The sequence below is a fragment of the Meles meles genome, chromosome 1 (assembly GCF_922984935.1).
Source record: "Meles meles chromosome 1, mMelMel3.1 paternal haplotype, whole genome shotgun sequence".
Lineage (NCBI taxonomy): Eukaryota > Metazoa > Chordata > Mammalia > Carnivora > Mustelidae > Meles > Meles meles.
This window is the reverse complement of record NC_060066.1, coordinates 175,410,406-175,431,339: the sequence shown is the minus strand read 5'-3', so window position 1 is coordinate 175,431,339 and position 20,934 is coordinate 175,410,406. Positions and strand designations below refer to the sequence as shown.

Sequence of the window (20,934 nt, the reverse complement as noted above, 5' to 3'; positions counted from 1 at the left end):
ATTATGGCACCTTTGAAAAACAGATACAGTTTTTTTGGTTGAGCAATGTTCAGAATCAAAGCAGAGGCAAGGCTAAAGATAAGGAAAAAAACAACTTTTGAAAAAAATTGAGAAAATGGCTGATTCTGAACCCTGAGTTAAGTACTAACCTTTCTAAGCCTATGGGGATAAGGATATTAAATATGGATAATGGAGAATAACAATCACAATAATGCATATTATACATTCTCCATAAATGTCAGCTATTTTTATTTATCATAGGAGTAATAGCAAAGTAGTGCATATGTTTAATAAATACCTGCAGATGTTAGGAGAGTGACATTATCAGATTTGGACTTTATCAAGTTCATTCTAGTTGTAAAAGTGGGAAATGGGTTGAAGGGAAGCAAAAGTAGAGACAAGATAACTGATCAGGAGTCATCACTATTATATTTGGTAAAGAGAGAGGAAACTAAAGTGGTGACAGTAGGGATGGGAAGAAACAGAAGTAAATGTATTCAAAATACTTTAGTTATATATAGACCATGAAGTCTAAATCAATAATGAGAGAGTAAAAAATATATACATAGCTTCAACAAATTTAAAAAAAAAAATCTTTTAAAAAATATGAAGATATGGCTACAAGAAAAACAATTTCATTATTAAGTGTGGTAGGTTGAGTAAGAGCCCCCCAAAATGTATACATCCTAATCTCCAAAACCTACAAATGGGTTCTCTTACATAGTAAAAGGAACTCTGCAGGTATGAATTAAATTAAGGATCCTGAGAAGGAGAGGTTATCCTGGATTATCTGGGTGGTCCTAATGTAATCACGAGGGTCCTTAGAAAGACAAGAGGGTCAAAGTCAGAGAAAATATCTAAGGACACAAGCAGAGTTCAGAGAGAAGGTTCTATCTACCCTGATGACTCCTAAAATAGAGAAAAGAGCCATAGCCAGGGACACAAACGGTAACTAGAAGATGGAAAAGGCCAGGAAACAGCTTATCTCTTACAGCCTCCAAAAGGAATGCAGCCAAGTGAGGAAGTAATTTAGACTTCTGACCTCCAACCTTTAAGAAAATAAATCTGTGATATTTTGAGCACTCAGTTTCTGGTAATCTGTTTTAGTGGCAACAGAAAGATAACAGACATGTAAACATATCCACAAAAAGTGATACAACCACAACAACTGATAAAAATAGAGTATAAATATCTGAACACTTAGAAAACACATTCCACTACTTGATTAGATTTAAAAAGGCTTTGGCCATATTTTCAATCTCAATCACTAAGACACATTGTGTAGGAAATTATACACATTTATGTGAGTATGAACTATCACTAAAATAAAAAGCTAATCATTAAGAATAATTTTTTTTCTCTACAGTCTTCTTTTAGCAATAAGCTAATCCCATTTTAAAACCTACCCTGTGGACACTGACATGAGTTTCTGTTATCAAATGTATTCAAGAAAACTGTAGAACACGGAACACACTTATCCACAATGTATAAACAAATGCTTTTAAATATAAACATCTAACCATTCATTTGAAAGATTAGAACAAAAATAGATTGTCAATGCGAGGCACAGTGATAGAGTAATGAAGTCAGAACTACGTAGTAAATTAAAAACCCAGGAAAGACTCTTTTTTTATAAGCAGATGAAAAGGAATAAAAAAGGAAAATGAGAAGATGAATCTGCCAGGAAAGCTGAACCTCCCTTCAACTTCTCTAAACAAGGAGTGGACCATCCAAGCAAGCAGGCAACTAAAAACATGTAATTGAGATAAGAATGATAGAAGAAAGACTATCACAACTGAATAGAAGAAAATAATATCAGATTACTGAACTTTTGAAACTGGTTAATGAATTGTAATTCATGTAATGAATGGTAATCTTACAATTTAAGAGCTCCTCCATCTCCCCCATCTTAAGTAAATCCTTCACATTTGGGAGGCTAAGTGACTAATCACATATACTGAGCTCTTTGTATCAGGTCACAAATTGAACTAGGTCTCCTCTCATCAGAAACAAATGAGCAGAGCAAAACAAAAACAACAAAGCTTTTAGCTTAAGTTCATTTTAAACCAAAACTACTTATTACATGTGTGTATACACACATATCTATTTCTACATAATATTTCAAAATATAATAAAATATATTTTGACTTAAACTTGTAAAATTGAATTACAGGTTTAATTTCGTAAATACCAACACTTCAACCCAATGTAGAAACTGTATAAGGAAAAACATACTTCAAAGTATTTAAGACAGAAAACAGTTCCGAAGTCTCAAAAAGTAGGAAAGTCTTTTAGAGTTTTCCTTGGTTGTTTTGGTTTCTCATCCACTCAACAAATACTTATCTGGATCTATGATAAAAGAGACATTGTCGTAGGCAAATAACAAAAATGAAGAAAATAAATCCTTGATTATAAGAATATAGAAGAGCTGGGAGGAATATAACTTCACCCTCTTTTACAAATAAGTTGAGGGCCACAGTCAGTTAAATTTTTAGAAGTAAAACACAAAATCTGCTGACTTCCAGCAGATGGCTCTTTCTAACCATCTATAGTTTACTCAGCTTAATAAATGCAGTAAGCCAGTATTACAACTCAACACTGAGTCAAGCCAAAGAGGAAAATGCCACAAAAGGAGAAAACAAGTGCAGAAACCTGCCTCTTGAGTTCTTGCAAGCCAAGCCTAACCTGTATGAACTGAAAGTGCTCCCAAGTTTGGTATTACATGTTTTCAATGCTAAAATAAAGCATGCAGGGTTATTCCATGGTGGTGCTATTTATTGGTACTCTGTAATTAAGGGATATTTATAGCACAGCTCTATAATGAAGCCTCACCCTATATAAGTACAGTTTTCCTTATGGTCTTCATTCTTTATGTACTAAAGACAAGAAAAACTGTCAAAAAACAAAATTAAATGCATTTCCTATTCAAGGATTTAGCTTCTTCATCCATAAATATATCTCAGTTGTTTTCAGAACTACCAAAATTTAAACTACAAAGCACTGACACACAGAGGTAACAAAAGGTAAGCTATTTAAATATCACAATGGTACTTAAAGTCTCAGAAAAAAAGTATCTTCATGCAAAAGGAGTTATGTGAGCTTTTAAAGTTTCAACCCACATCATTAGCTTTAAGGATTAGGCTACCATCCTACAAAAGATTAGTCACTATGGTAAAACCCTCAAAAAACAAAGACTGAAAAACAATAATCTATCATTCTTTTTTTCAAATCTACACTGAATTAAGACATTTAATGGTTTAGGAATAAATGATACATGTATTTCATTTCAGCCCTTTATGATACAAAGATAAAATGGTCTAGTGATAAAGAATCATATATTTGTTAAATACCTAGTTCAATGCAAGAAATAATCATAAAATATAAAGCACTTATCTTACCACTATCAACAGCTTCAACCTCACGGTCAATTGCATCTCTTATCATTAGTGGATGAATGAAGAACTGAGCCCATCTGAAAAACAAAAAACAAGCCCTGGCTTGTTTAAAAGAAATCTTTTAATCGGTCAACATCTATTTTTTTATTAAGAAATCTACTAAATTGGTGGTGCCTGGGTAGCTCTGCTAGTTAAGCCTCCAACTCTTGATTTCAGCTCAGATCATGATCTCAGGGTTGTGAAGTAAAGCCCCACATCAGGCTCCACGCTCAGTGTGAAGTCTAAGATTCTCTCTCCCTTTCCCTCTGTCCTCCCCGACTTGTGCGCACATGTGTTCTCTCTCAATAAATAAATAGTCTTTAAAAAAACAAAAGGGGTCTTTCTCCGATTGACTTATTTCACTAAGCATGATACGCTCTAGTTCCATCCACGTCGTCGCAAATGGCAAGATTTCATTTCTTTTGATGGCTGCATAGTATTCCATTGTGTATATATACCACATCTTCTTTATCCATTCATCTGTTGATGGACATCTAGGTTCTTTCCATAGTCTGGCTATTGTAGACATTGCTGCTATAAACATTCGGGTACACGTGCCCCTTCGGATCACTATGTTTGTATCTTTAGGGTAAATACCCAGTAGTGCAATTGCTGGGTCATAGGGTAGTTCTATTTTCAACATTTTGAGGAACCTCCATGCTGTTTTCCAGAGTGGTTGCACCAGCTTGCATTCCCACCAACAGTGGAGGAGGGTTCCCCTTTCTCCACATCCTCTCCAGCATCTGTCATTTCCTGACTTGTTAATTTTAGCCATTCTGTCATATGATCCCCCTGATATGAGGACATGGAGAAGCAACATGGGGGGGTAGGGGGATAGGAGAAGAATAAATGAAACAAGATGGGATTGGGAGGGAGACAAACCATAAATGACTCTTAATCTCACAAAACAAACTGGGGGTTGCTGGGGGGAGGTGGGATTGGGAGAGGGGGAGCGGGCTATGGACATTGGGGAGGGGAGGCGAACCATAAGAGACTATGGACTCTGAAAAACAACCTGAGGGTTTTGAAGGGTCAGGGGTGGGAGGTTGGGGCAACCTGAGGGTTTTGAAGGGTCAGGGGTGGGAGGTTGGGGGAACAGGTGGTGGGTAATGGGGAGGGCATGTTTTGCATGGAGCACTGGGTGTTGTGCAAAAAGAATGAATACTGTTACGCTGAAAAAATAAATAAAATGGGGAAAAAAAAAAACAAAAAAAACAAAAGGGGGCACCTGGGTGGCTCAGTGGGTTAAGCCTCTGCCTTCCGCTCAGGTCATAATTTCAAGATCCTGGAATGGAGCCCCGCATCAGGCTCTCTGCTCAGTGGTGAGCCTGCTTCCCCCTCCCTCTCTGCCTGCCTCTCTGCCTACTTGTGATCTCTATCTGATAAATAAATCTTTAAAAAAAAAAAAAAAGAAGAAGTTTATTAGGTTGGAAAATTAGTTCATAATCATGCATACGTAAAATCTAAACAATATTCTGCAATTCCATAAAGTCTACAAACTACCTTTTTTCATGGTAACACTCATTCAGAAAAGTACATAAAACATGAACACAGACTAACACATAACTATAATGTAAACACCTGAGTGACTAGCACGTAAGTCAAAAAACAGACCCGTGTCATAATTCTAAAAGCACCTAGCATCTACCTTATCCTCAGCGTAAATATCTTGAATGTCATGATAATCATTTCTTTGCTCTTCTTTAGTTTTATCACTCATATATACATTACTAGATCAGTGTTTCTTGCCTTTCTTTTTCCCCATTATCAACCTTAGGTAGTCTTTTCAGATTTCCCCCAATCACTCTCCTTGAACTTTTAATATCAGATATACTGTTTATCTGTATATGTATCTGTGATTATTTTTATACACATATAAGGTATATAAAGCCCATTCTTCTATTCAATGCAGGGTTAGAAATGATTAATTTTTTTAAGTTAAAAATTAAAATTTTAAAGGCTATCAATATTTCACTTGGCTTTATAATGTTATTTGCTTTTTAACATAATTTATTTACATAAATTGTGATGCATCAAATTACATATATATCCATTTATATAAAAATAGCATTGTAAAAAAAATTTTAAATTAACATCCACTTTCCCAGCAAATAAAACTGAGAAAGTTAATTTTCTGCAATTCTTAGTAAACTTTTCCCTTTTTCCTGATTCAAAAAAGAAACATTTAATTAGCTACTAGATAGTAAGACAATCGACATTTTCTTATTTTCAGTATTGGTATAACTGAAGGGTTGATAACTTCTGTTCAGTCAAATAATAAAACAGCATGTTTCTATTTAATTCTTAATGCCAAAGTCATACACAAAAGCAGAGTATCAAACAAACATTCACAAAGCAGCAAATGGAACCAACTGGCATGTGCAGACCACCTCTACTGATGACTTCAAGATCAAGCAATAATTTGAAAGTCCTCCAATCACCTATCCAACACAATTTTGTAGTACTGACATTGCATATGCTTTATATATCTTTTATGAATTCATATCACTATAAATGGTGCTCATGTGATACTCAAGAAAACTCAAAACAGAAATTAGATACTAAGTAAAGGTTTTATCAGGTAGCGTTAAGCTTTGGAGGGTGACAAACCATTATAATTCTGACCATTTTTTCACCTCCAAAGAACAATTTTTTGCCACCAACAGGAACAAGATCATCCCTGCTAAGAATACATGTTCTAGACAAAATCTAGTTTTGTTTCTGACTTTATGTAAATGGAAATACACTGTATGTATTCTTTACATCTTACTTATTTAATATTCACCCATGATGGTACATGTGGCTGTGGTTCATTTATTTTCACTGAAGATTATTCCACTACATTAATTTATTCACCTAAGGTACTGCAAATGAACACCTAGTCTAGTTTCAGGTTTGAACTATTACAATCAATGCTGCCATAAATTCTTAGCAAAGTGTATCGGTGCACATTTGCACAAGTTTGTCTAGGTATAAATCCAGGAAAGAACTCCTACATAATAGTGTATGCATGCACATGTTCAATAGCACTAGATAAAACAAAGTTTGTATCACCCTCACCTGGTATAGTCTGACTTAAGTGTTTATTGCAACTTTCAAGAGTACGTACATTAAATCTCATACTGGCTTTAATTTACATTTTCTCGATTCCTAATGAGACTGAATACCATTTCATATATTTATGAATCATTTCAGGGGCACCCAGGTGGCTCAGTTGTTAAGCATCTGACTTTAGCTCAGGTCATGATCCCAGAGTCCTGGAATCGAGTACTGCATCAGGCTCCCTGTTCAGTGGAAAACTTGATTCTCCCTCTCCCACTCCCCCTGCTTCTGTCCCCTCTCTCACTGTGTCTCTGTCAAATAAATAAATAAATAAAATCTTTTAAAAACATATCATTTGAATTTTTTCTTTTGTAGAATACCTGTTTAAGGCTTTTTTTCTATTAGGTTGTATTTTTTCTGATTTTAATAATGTATATGCTTATTCATTTTATACATTTAATTATGTTATATATAATTATACATATAATCTAATAATTAAAAATCAATGACAATTATTTTAAATATAAGTCCTTGGTTATATGTGTTGCAAATATATTCTTCTACTTTAAATTTGCTTTTTTCCCCACACTCTTTACAGTAAATTTTTTTTGAAGATTTTTTTTTCAAAGATTTTATTTATTTATTTGACACACAGAGAAATCACAAGTAGGCAGAGAGGCAGGCAGAGAGAGAGGGGGAAGCAGGTTCTCCACTGAGAGCCTGATGCAGGACTCGATCCCAGGACCCTGAGATCATGACCTGAGCTGAAGGCAGAGGCTTACCACACTGAGCCACTCAGGTGCCCTTTTTAAAAGATTTTTATTAGGACTTCTGGGTGACTCAGTTGGTTAGGGGTCTGCCTTCAGCTCAGGTCATGATACCAGGGTCCTGAGATGGAGTCCCACATTCGGCTCCTTGCTCAGGAGGGAGCCTGCTTCTACCTCTGCCTGCCACTCCACCTGCCTGTGCTCTCTCTCTGACAAATAAAATCTTGGGGGAAAAAAGTTTTATTTATTCATTTGAAAGACACAGAGAAAGAGAGTGCACAAGAGGGGGGCAGGGGTGGAGGGGCTGAGGGAGAAGCAGACTCTCTGCTGAGCAGGGAGTCTAATGTGGGGCTCCACCCCATGATCAGGGATCATGACCTGAGCTGAAGGTAGCTGCTTAACTGACTGAGCCACCTAGGCACCCCTATAGTATCTTTTGATTAACATAATGTAGTAATCACTTTTCCTTTATATTTTGTGCTTTTTATACCTTGTTTGGTAACTCTTACCAAGGCTAAAATTACACTTATCTCTAAAACTTTTAGTTGTACTTTTTACTTTTCGATCTATGATCTACCTGGAATTGACCATTTGTGTATGTTGTGAGGCAAGGAGTCAATTTTGCTTCTGGCTTTATAGAAGCCCAATTATATTGGAATTATTTCTTTTTTAAATTTCTTGTCAATTTTTATTGGAAAAAATTTTTTTAATTTTTTATTTATTTCGTATTTTTTTATAAACATATAATGTATTTTATCCCCAAGGGTACAGGTCTGTGAATCGCCAGGTTTACACACTTCACAGCACTCACCATAGCACATACCCTCCCCAATGTCCATAATCCCACTCCCCCTCTCCCAACCCCCCTCCCCCCAGCAACCCTCAGTTTGTTTTGTGAGATTAAGAGTCACTTATGGTTTGTCTCCCTCCCAATCCCATCTTGTTTCATTTATTCTTCTCCTATCCCCCTAACCCCCCAGGTTGCATCTCCACGTCCTCATATCAGGGAGATCATATGATAGTTGTCTTTCTCCGATTGACTTATTTCACTAAGCATGATACCCTCTAGTTCCATCCACGTCGTCGCAAATGGCAAGATTTCATTTCTTTTGATGGCTGCATAGTATTCCATTGTGTATATATACCACATTTTCTTTATCCATTCCTCTGTTGATGGACATCTAGGTTCTTTCCATAGTTTGACTATTGTAGACATTGCTGCTATAAACATTTGGGTGCACGTGCCCCTTCAGATCACAACGTTTGTATCTTTAGGGTAAATACTCAGTAGTGCAAAAGGAAAACTTCCAAACTCATTTTATGAGGCAAGCATCACCTTGATCCCAAAACCAGACAAGGATCCCACCAAAAAAGAGAACTACAGACCAATATCCTTGATGAACACAGATGCAAAAATTCTCACCAAAATACTAGCCAATAGGATTCAACAGTACATTAAAAGGATTATTCACCACGACCAAGTGGGATTTATTCCAGGGTTGCAAGGTTCGTTCAACATCCGCAAATCAATCCATGTGATACAACACATTAATAAAAGAAAGAACAAGAACCATATGATACTCTCAATAGATGCTGAAAAAGCATTTGACAAAGTACAGCATCCCTTCCTGATCAAAACTCTTCAAAGGGTAGAGATAGAGGGCACATACCTCAATATTATCAAAGCCATCTATGAAAAACCCACCGCAAATATCATTCTCAATGGAGAAAAACTGAAAGCTTTTCCATTAAGGTCAGGAACACGGCAGGGATGTCCATTATCACCACTGCTATTCAACACAGTACTAGAAGTCCTAGCCTCAGCAATCAGAAAATAAAAGGAAATTAAAGGCATCCAAATCGGCAAAGAAGAAGTCAAACTATCACTCTTCGCAGATGGTATGATACTATATGTGGAAAACCCAAAAGACTCCACTCCAAAACTGCTAGAACTTGTACAGGAATTCAGTAAAGTGTCAGGATATAAAATCAATGCACAGAAATCAGTTGCATTTCTGTACACCGACAACAAGACAGAAGAAAGAGAAATTAAGGAGTCAATCCCATTTACAATTGCACTCAAAACTATAAGATACCTAGGAATAAACCTAACCAAAGAGGCTAAGAATCTATATGCAGACAACTATAAAGTACTCATGAAAGAAATTGAGGAAGACACAAAGAAATGGGAAATGTTCCATGCTCCTGAATTGGAAGCATAAATATTGTGAAAATGTCTGTGCTACCTAAAGCAATCTACACATTTAATGCAATCCCTATCAAAATACTACCCATTTTTTTCAAAGAAATGGAACAAATAATCCTAAAATTCATATGGAACCAGAAAAGACCTCGAATAGCCAAAGGAATATTGAAAAAGAAAGCCAAAGTTGGTGGCATCACAATTCCGGATTTCAAGCTCTATTACAAAGCTGTCATCATCAAGACAGCATGGTACTGGCACAAAAACAGACACATAGATCAATGGAACAGAATAGAGAGCCCAGAAAGAGACCCTCACCTCTATGGTCAACTAATCTTCGACAAAGCAGGAAAGAATGTCCAATGGAAAAAAGACAGCCTCTTCAATAAATGGTGCTGGGAAAATTGGACAGCCACATGCAGAAAAATGAAATTGGACCACTTCCTTACACCACACACGAAAATAGACTCCAAATGGATGAAGGACCTCAATGTGAGAAAGGAATCCATCAAAATCCTTGAGGAGAACGCAGGCAGCAACCTCTTCGACCTCAGCCACAGCAACATCTTCCTAGGAACATCGCCAAAGGCAAGGGAAGCAAGGGCAAAAATGAACTATTGGGATTTCATCAAGATCAAAAGCTTTTGCACAGCAAAGGAAACAGTTAACAAAACCAAAAGACAACTGACAGAATGGGAGAAGGTATTTGCAAACAACATCCCAGATAAAGGGCTAGTGTCCAAAATCTATAAGGAACTTAGCAAACTCAACACCCAAAGAACAAATAATCCAATCAAGAAATGGGCAGAGGACATGAACAGACATTTCTGTAAAGAAGACATCCAGATGGCCAACAGACACATAAAAAAGTGTTCCACGTCACTTGGCATCAGGGAAATACAAATCAAAACTATATTGGAATCATTTCTTTAAAAGCTCTTTCATCACCACTCCACAGTGCCCCTATCAAAAATCAAGTGTCGGGCACCTGGGTGGCTCAGTGGGTTAAAGCCTCTGCCTTCAGCTCAGGTCAGATCCCAGGGCCCTGGGATCAAGCCCCACATCGGGCTCTCTGCCCAGCGGGGAGCCTGCTTCCTCCTCTCTCTCTCTGCCTGCCTCTCTGCCTACTTGTGATCTCTGTCTGTCAAATAAATAAATAAAATATTTTTAAAAAATCAAGTGTCTACTTATGTGTTGGTCTATTTCCAGGATTTCTCTTCTGTTCCATTGGTCTCTTTGCTTAGCCCCCTGTTAACATCATGTCTTAATTACAAAACAAATCTAAGTATCTACCAGGTCACAAGTCCTGCTATCCTGTTATTTTTCCTTTGAAAAAATAATTGGACCTCTGCCTCTCCTTACAAATTTTAGACTTAGCTTTTCTATTTAAAACTACATATATCTGGGGCGCCTGGGTGGCTCAGTGGGTTAAGCCGCTGCCTTCGGCTCAGGTCATGATCTCAGGGTCCTGGGATCGAGTCCCGCATCAGGCTCTCTGCTCGGCGGCGAGCCTGCTTCCCTCTCTCTCTCTACCTGCCTCTCTGTCTACTTGCGATCTCTCTCTGTCAAATTAAAAAAAAAAAAAAAATTAAAAAAAAAAAAAAAAACTACATATATCTTCTGGGGTGCCCGGGTGGCTCAGTGGGTTAAGCCTCTGCCTTCAGGTCAGGTCATGATCTCAGGGTCCTGGGATCGAGCCCCGCATTGGGCTCTCTGTTCAGCGGGGAGCCTGCTTCCTCCTCTCTCTCTCTGCCTGCTTGTGACCTCTCTCTCTCTGTCAAATGAATAAATAAAATCTTTAAAAAAAAAACCTACTTATATCTTCTGAGATCTTGGCTGCAATATCACTGAATCTGTATATTAACTAGGAAAACTGACATCACTAAAAAGAAAAATAAATAAGGCTTCAAATCCATGAATACTATTTCTTCTCAATTTATTTAGTTCTTTACTATCTCACAATAAGGTTTTATATATTCCCTGAAAATAGGACTTATGCATAATTTTTGGAATGACTTCTGAGTATTTATTTTTACAGCTTTAAAGGTACTTTAACTGTTGCTCCTACAGAGAAATACTACTGACTTTTATACATTAAACATTATCATTTTATCACTTTTTATTTTAAATATCAAGCCACATTACTATATTATGTTAATGTTAATAATTTATCCCTAGAAAAATCTGAATTTTCTATATTCACAATCATACTACCTACTATGACAGCTGTGTATTTTGCTTATTTTTCTTCCTTGCCTAATAGAATGATCAACAGAAGCAATCACAACTTGCATCTCTGTCTCGCATCTGATCTCAACTTGAAAGCTTTCAAGGTTTCACCACTAAATATAAGGCTTGGTTCAAAATATCAAATATCATATTGAGAAAGCTGACATACTCTGTTTGCTAAGAACATCTTCATTAACAGATACTGAATTTCATCACATAATTTTTTTCTACATATATTTTTTTCTTCAATCTGACAATGTGATGGGGGCACCCAGGCAGCTCAGTCAGTTAAGTCGCTGTCTTCAGCTTAGGTCATGATCCCAGGCTCCTGGGATCCAGCCCTGAATCAGGCTCCCTACTCAGCCAAGAGACTGCTTCCTCCTCTCCTTCTGCTGGCCATCTCCCTATTTGTGCTCTCTGTCAAATAAATAAAATCTTTAAAAAAAAAAAATCTGACAAAGTGATAAACGGCCATTAATTGATTTTCTCATGTTAACATTACCTCACATTTTCTAACCCAATTCAATACTACTGTATTATCCTTATTAGATATTGCTATTTGTATATAATTATGGTCTATAATTTTTCTTATACTATACTTTCTTATATCAAGGTCATGGTATCTCCATAAATGAGGGAGGAATTATTTCTTCCTTCAAGTTTTTATAGAACTCTAAACCTAGCAGTTTATTTTTAAGAAGACTTTTTCATTAAATTCAGTTCTTTAATGATTATAAGATTATTCAAACTTTTTATTATAATTTCTCCCATGTGGGTTTTATAAATTATATTTCTAAGAATGTATGTACTTCCAGGTGTTTTTTTTTTCCACTTACTGGCACAGGTATTCAAAATACCTTATTATATTTTCAATATCTGACAGATCATAAGTCATATTCTTTTTCATTCCTGGCATTTGCACATATTTTTTCCCCTTGACCAGTTTTGTGAAAGGCTTATCTATTTTATCAGTTTTTTCAAAGAACCCAACATCTAGCTTTCCAGTTTTTTTTAAAACAATACATATTGTTTGGTTTTACTGAGAAGTAACTCACAATCTGCAAAATTCCCTTTTAAAGAGTATAATTTTAAAGAGTATAATTAAGCAGATGTACTACATTCACAGAATTGTGAAAACACTAATAACAATTTCAGAAAATTTCATTGCCTCCTAAATCAACTCTGTACTTGTTAACAGTTATTCCCCATCATCCCAGCGCTTGGCAACTACTACTCTACTTTTGGTGTCTGTGGATTTCCCTATTCTGCACATTCCTTATAAATGAAACCACACATTATGACAGACACAAAAGTCCGGCCTCTTTCACTTAGCATAATGTTTTCAAGATTCATTCGTGTTGTAGTACGTATCAGGACCTCATTCCCTTCTTATTGCTAGTAATATTCCATTATATGGCTATATCATATTTTATCTATTCATCAGTTGATGGATATTTGGCTTATTTCTACTTAGACCTATTATGAATGTAACTGTTGCTATGAACATTCAGGTACAAATTTTTGTGTAGATGTTTTTTCAATTCTCTAGGTTACATACTAAGTGGGAAAGTGCTGGGACATATGATACCTCTCTTTAACTTTTTGAGGAAGCACTAAACTGTTTTCCTACATAGCTGTACCACCAGCAATGTATGAAGGTCCTAATTTCTTGGAATATTCACTAGTAATTATTCTTCTTTTTCAAATGGTGTAAAATGGTAACTCATTGTGGTTTTTTTATTTTCATTTCCCTAGTGACTACTGACGTTGAGCATCTTTTTATGTGCATATTGGCCATCTACATGTGTTCTTCAGAGAAATATCTATTCAGATCCTTTACCCATTTTTAATTTGTAAGTTAAATTTGCATTGTCTTTTATTGTTGAGCTATGAGTTCTAAACATATTCTCTCCTAGTCTCTTGTCAGATATGTGATTCACAAGTAGTTTCTTCCATTCTGTGAGCTGTCTTCTCACTTTCAACATATGGCAATTTACAGCTAAAAAGTTTTTTATTATAATGGAGTCTAATTTGTGCTCGCTTCAGCAGCACATATAATAATGGAGTCTATTTTTTTTAAATATTTTATTTATTTATTTGACAGAGAGAAATCACAAGTAGACAGAGGGGCAAGCAGAGAGAGAGAAGCAGGCTCCCTGCTGAGCAGAGAGCCCGATGCGGGACTCGATCCCAGGACCCTGAGATCACGACCTGAGCCGAAGGCAGCGGCTCAACCCACTGAGCCACCCAGGCACCCTAATTTATCTATTTTTCCTTTCTTGTTTTTACTTTTGGTGTCACATCTGTAAAAAGTATTGTCAAATCCAAAGTCATAAACATTTATGCCTATGTTTTCTTCAGAGTTTGTAGTTCTTGCTTTGACATTTAAGTTTATGACTCAATTTGTTAATGTTTGTATCTAGTTATCCCAGTAACATTTGTTGAAAACCTTTTCTTTCCCAATGAATTGTCTTGGCGTCCTTGTAATTAACTATAAATGTAATGGTTTTTTTCTGGAGTCCCAACGCTATTCCACTGATCTGTCTATCCCTATGCCAGTACCATACTGGTTTGATTACTACACCTTTCAGTAAGTTTTGAATTTGGGAATAGGAGTCCTTCAACTTTTGTTCTCTTTCAAAATAATTTTTGCTATTCTGGTCTCTTCTTTTCCATTGAATCTTAAAATAAGCTCACTTATTAATTTCTTCAAATAAGGCAGTTGAAATTTTGATACAAATTAAACTGAGGGGCTGCTGGATGGCTACATTTTGATTTTGGCACAGGTCATGATCCAGGGTTGTGAGACAGGCTCCATGCTCAGCAGAGTGTGTGCTAGAGTTTCTCTCCCTCTCCCTGTGCTCCTACTCCATATGCACACACTTGTTCTCTCTCTCAAATAAATCTTAAAAAAAATTAAACTGAATCTGTAAATCAGCTAAGGAAGTATTACCATCTTAACAACATAAAGTCTATATATCTATAAACATGAGATGTTTTTGCTGTGATTTAGGTTTTCTTTAATTTATTTCAACAATTTTTTGTGGCTTTAAACATGCAACTCTTATACTTCCTTTGTTTAAATTATTCCTTGGTATTTTATTTTTTTGGATGTTATTGTCAAAGGAATTTTTTCTTAATTTCATTTTTGGATTTTTCATTGCTTGTGTACTGAAATACAACTGACTTTTGTACACCGATCTTCTATCCAGCAACCTTGCTGAACTCAGTATTAGCTCTAACAGTTCTTCTGTGCAATTTGTAGGGTTATGTATAAACAAATTCTTATTATTTGTGGTAGCTATGATCTCTAAAGCTGCCATGACTGCTGAACTAGCAAATCCTAAACCACTATCCTATGGGAAAATGTGTACACACACACACTATGATCTTAAATCCCAAATCCTTAAATCCTATCTCATCCTAGTAGCTTCAATATTGTATGGTAGTCCTTTTTCTTTTGGTAAGACCATAGAAATGTTTACTTTTAGGCACCTGGGTGGCTCAGTCAGTTATGTCTACCTTCGGTTTAGGTCATGATCCCAGCGTCCTGGGATCCAGTCTCACATCGGGATCCCTGTTCACCGGGGAATCTTCTTCTCCCCCTACCCCTATACCCACTCATGCTCTCTCCTCTCTCTGTAAATAAATGAAAAATAGGGAGGAAGGAAGGAATGACAGAAGGAAAGAAGGAAGGGAGAGAGGGAGGGAGGGAGGAAGGGAAAGGAAGAAAAAGGAAATGTTTGCTACTTCATTCCTGCTTTTAATAGTCTGAGTCTTCATTTTCAGTATAGCTGGAGGTTTGTCAATTTTGTTCTTTTTCAACTTCTGGTTTTCTCTACTTTCTATACCCTATTTCATCAATTTCCACTCTAAATTTTATTATCCTTCCTTCTATTTATTTGGGCTTAAATTGTTTTTCCTTGCCTAGTTAAGATGTAAGTTTAGACCTTTCTTTTATAATGGAGGTATTTACAGCTATAAATGTCCCTCTGAGCAGAGTTTTTGCATCTCATACATTTTCATATGCTGTTTTCATTTTCATTAGTCTCTAAGTATTTTTTAACTTCTTTTGTGATTTCTTCTTTGACCCACTGATTTGAGAGTCCATGGTTTAATTTCTACACATGCAGAATTTCCCAAGTTTCCTTCCATTAATATTTCCAATTCCATTCCATTACAGTTACAGAACACAGTCTATAATATAATATAATATATATAATATATAATAATATAATATATAATATGATTATATATATACATAAATATATAACATATAATTTCAATGCTTTCAAATTTATTGGGAATTATTTTCATGAGGTAATAAATGTCAATGCTGGAGAATGATCCAAGCTGCACTTAAAAAAAATGTGTGTATTCTGCTCACTTTGGATGGAATATCCTATAGATGTCTACTGGTTTATACTGATGTTCACATCTTCCATTTTCTGTTGATCTACCTAGTTGTTGTATACTTTATTGAAAGTGGAATTTGGAATGCGTAGGTGGCACAGTCAGTGGGGCATCCAACTCTTGGTTTCAGCTCAGATCATGATTTTGTGGTTGTAAAATTGAGCCCCATGTCAGGTTCTGTGCTTGGCGCAGAGTACGCTTAAGATTCTCTCTTACTCTGCTCCTTTCAACCCCACTCTCTCTCTCTCTCTAAAATAAATAAATGTTTAAAAAAAAAAAAAGTGGAGGGGTGCCTAAGAGGCTCAGTCAGTTGAGCATCTGCCTTCAGCTCAGGTCATGATATTGGGGCCCTGAGATTGAACCCCATGTTGGGCTCCCTGCTCAGCAGAAAGTCTGCTTCTCCCTCTCCCTCTGCTCCTCCCTCTCCCTCTGCTCCTCCCCTCTGCTTGTGGTCTCTCTCAAATAAATAAACAAATGAATAAATCTTATTTAAAAAGTGCAATTTTACACTTCCAACTATTATTATTATATTGTGTATTTCTCCCTTCAGTTTTGCCAGTTTTGTTTCATGTGTTTTGGGGCTTTTGACAGATCAATATATGTTTATAACTGTTATATTTTCTTTTTTTTTTTAAGAGTTTATTTATTTGACAGAAAGAGACACCGCAAGAAAAGGAACACAGGCAGGAGGAGTGGGAGAGGAAGGAGCAGACTTCCCGCTGAACAAGGCACCTGATATGGGACTCGATCCCAGGACCCTGAGATCATGACCTCAGCCAAAGGTAAATGCTTAACCACTGAGCCACCCAGGTGTCCCTGTTATACCTTCTTGATGGCTTGACCTTTTTATCATTATAAAATTCCTTTGTCAACAATTTTCATCTTACAGTCTATTTTGTCTGACATTATATAGCTACTTCAGCTCCCTTGAGTTACCATTTGCCAGGTATATCTTTATCCATGTTTTCATTGCCAATCTATTGGTGTATTATAATCTAAAGGGTGTCTCTTACAGACAGCATGTTTGAATCATACTTTTTTATCCATTCTACCAATATCTGTCTTTTAATTGGAATGCTTATTCATTTACATGTAATTACTGATAAGGTAGGATTTGTGATTACTTCTTTTTTTTTTTTTAAGATTTTATTTATTTGATGCAGAGAGAGAGGTGATCACAAGTAGGCAGAGAGAGATGGGGGGAAGCAGGCTCCCTGCTGAGCAGAGAGCCTGATGCAGGACTTGATCCCAGGACCCTGAGACCATGACCTGAGCTGAAGGCAGAGGCTTAATCCTCTGAGCCACCCAGGTGCCCTGTGATTACTTCTTGCTATTTGTTTTCTATAGATCTTTTACCTTGTTCTCCCTCTATTTCTCCATTGCTGACTTCTTTTTGTTAAAATAGGAATTTTCTTTTCTTTTTTGGGAGGGGAGAAGGAAGGGACAGAGAGAGAATCTAAAGCAGTCTCCAAGCCCAGCACAGAGCCTGACACAGGGCTCGGTCTCACAAACCAAGATTATGACCTGAGCCAAAATCAAGAGTCAGATCCTTAACCCACTGAGCCACCCAGATGCCTCCAAAACAGATTATTTTCTGGTGTGCTACTTTAATCCCCTTGTCACTTCTTTTACTGTATTTGAGTTATTTTTTTATATCTTAACCTATGACAACCATTTTAAATTAATACTGACTTAATTTCAATTCTATATAAAAACATTGTTCCTATATACCTATTCTTTTACCCCTTTGAGCTACTGTCATACAAGTAATGGCTTTACATATTATATAACTATGAATATATATTTATAACCTTTGCTTTATAAAATTAATGCCTTTTTAAATCAGATAGGGGAAAAATCTTATAAACATTAAGTATATATGTATTCTTTTACATTTATCTATGTAGTTACCTTACCAGTGCATTTCTTCGTGTGGATATAACTGTACTTTCATTTCAGCCAAGACTCCTTACAGGTCATATATAGAAGATCTGCTAGTGACAAACTTAGCTCTTAATTTGTCTGAGAATGTGTTAATTTTTTTAGTTAGAAGGACATTATTGCTGGATACAGAATTGTTGAGACTTCAGGGAAAGATGGCGGAATAGGACTCTAAGCTCACCTCATCCAATGGATACAACGTGATAATACGTCAGTGTAAATAAATGACCTGAAGACTGGCAAAACAAACTTTCTACAGCTAAATGTAGAGAAGAAACCATATGGAAGAGGACAGGAAGGGTGGAGTCATGGTTGGCAGCTAAACAAACACTGAGGACTGTCCATGGGAGGGAGGGACACCCGGGTGCACAGTGGGGAGAGAAAGACTCCCACACTGGGGAGCCCACACAGGAAAGACAAATTCCCATAATATTTGGTTTTTGAAAAACAGAGGGGCTGAATTTCACAAGTTCTTATAACCAGCAGGACTTAAAACCTGGTACTTGAAGAATCAGTGGGCTTGGCTCTGAGGGAGCTGGAAGAGCAAGAGGAAACTAAGTTCCTACCCTTAAAGAGACAGCAAAACAGTCCCACAGAGACAGCATAGAAGCAGCAGTTTGAAAATCACCTGGGGTACACAGGAGGGAGATTTACTAATCTCAGAGCCTGTGCTATATAAACAGGGACCAGTTGAGAGACTTCTCCAGGAACAAAGGAGTTGGGGGGGAGGGGACTTCCTCTTACTACTACCATCCTAAGCACATAACACAATGCTGGCACTTGCTACCTAACTTACTAACATCACCAACCCACACCTGCATTCTCCTATGGACATGCCCCTTCAGCCATGCCTATTCTCCACATCTCTTTCCACAGCAGATCAGGGCAAACTTCACTAACACCCTGCATCCTACATGCTTCTACAGATCTGCCCCCTCCAATACACCCTTGGTGAGAGCCTATCCAATGTAATGCCACAAGCCTGACAGTGTGCAAGCAGTACTAATGTGCCGGCACCACTCCAAAGTGACTCCTGCCCCAGAGAAAGGGAAAGATAACCACATATACCAGTCACACAGCAGCCTCAACAGTGGGCTGGGAGTAGATAGCTGGTCTGATTGCAGGCCTTGCCCACCAACAAAAGTTTCTCAGGGGACAAAACAGGAAAAGCATTCTAGAGTCTGGTGCTACAGCATCTCTGGCAAATGCTCAATCTGACTCAACTAAAGCCCAAGGTGGCCCCAGACTGGCCCACTAACAGCAAAGAAACCAAACAAACAAAAGAGAACCATTGCAGACAAGTGGACTAAAGAAAAAAGCAGCTCAACCACAACAGCAGGACACACACAACACACATAGGAGACACCCTGAAGTACCAGATTCTGGTGAGCAGAGGATACTGCATTACAGGGCATGACCTTTTCTTCAAAAGGCTGTTACTTTCAAGAGCAGGAGACGTAGCTGAATTGCCTAACATACAGAAACAGACTCAAAAAGTTAAACGAAATGAAGAGACAGAGGAATATGTCTCAAATGAAAGAATAGGACAAAACCATAGCAAGAGATGTAAATGAAACAGAGATAAGTAATATACCTGATAGAGAATTTAAACTAACAATGATAAAGATACTCACTGGACTTGGGAAAAGACTGTAGACCTCAGTGAGACCCCTTACAAAGAGACAGAAAACATAAAGAACCAGTCAGAGATGAAGAACTCAATAACTGAAATTAAAAATACAGTAGATGGAATACATCTTAGATGAAAAGCAGCAAGTGAATGGATCAGTGACCTGGAACACAGAGTAATGGAAAAAATCAAGATGGGGGGAAAGGAAAAAAATATAAAATGAAAATCGACTTAGAAAACTTAGTGACACCATGAAATATATTAACATTCATTTTATAGGGATCTCAGAAGAAGAGAGGAATGGCGACAGAAAATTTATTTGAAGAAATAGCTGAAAACTCCCTGAATCTGGGTGAAGGAAACAGAAACCCAGATCCAGGAAGCACACAGATCCCACAACAAAATCAACCCAAGAAGGTCCAAACCAAGACACATAGTAATTAAAATGGCCAAAAGTAGTGATAAAGAGAGAATTTTAAAAGCAGCAGGAGAAAAGAAAACCATTACATATAAGGGAAACCTCATAAGGCTGTTAGCTGATTTTTCATCAGAAACTTTGCCAGTCAGATGAGAGTGGTATGATATATTCAAAGTGCTGAAAGGGAAACATCAGCGGTCAAGAATACTCCATCCAGTAAGGCTACCATTCAGAACAGGAGAAGAGCTAAAGCGTTTCCCAGACAGACAAAAGTTAAAAGAAATCATGACCACCAAAACAGTCCTATAAGAAATACTGAAAGGGACTCTTGAGTGGAAAGCAAAGACTATAAATAAGAGTTTAAAAAGTAGGAAGCACAAAAGTGGTAAAAATAAGTATATCTGTAAACATCAGTTAAGACACTCTCAAAAGAAGAAGATGTAAAGTATGACACCATATACCTAAAACACAGTTGAGGAGAGGAGTAAAGAATGGGCTAAAACTTAAGTGACCATCAACTTAATATAGACTGCTATATGCAGAAGATGTTATACACAAACCAAATGGTAGCTGCAAATCAAAAACTAGTAACAAATTTGAAAAAAATAAAGAGAAAGAAATCCAAGAATTTCACTAAAGAAAGCCAAATAATCAAGACAGAAGAGGGCATGAGAAGGAACAGAGAAGAATTACAAAACAGCCATAAAACAAGTAATAAGATGGTAGTAAGTACATATATACCACTAATTACACTGAATATAAATGAATTAAACATTCAAATCAAAAGACAAAGAGTAATGGAATGGATAAAAAAGCAAGATCCATCTATATGCTACCTACAAGAGACTCACTTCTGC

General features: G+C 36.8%; 1 protein-coding gene across 2 annotated transcripts in view; it reads right to left on the bottom strand.

Annotated features, from left to right (window-relative positions):
- The window catches only part of NRDC (nardilysin convertase), a 113,058-nt gene that overhangs the window by 39,865 nt on the left and 52,259 nt on the right, over positions 1–20,934 (bottom strand). For both annotated transcript variants that reach the window (XR_006821437.1, XM_046028111.1), the window contains exon 5: positions 3,399–3,472. Coding sequence is in view for 1 of the 2 variants with exons in the window: in XM_046028111.1 (XP_045884067.1) it covers positions 3,399–3,472 (74 nt within the window). In the remaining variant the exon portion in view is untranslated. The remainder of the gene's footprint in view (positions 1–3,398; positions 3,473–20,934) is intronic.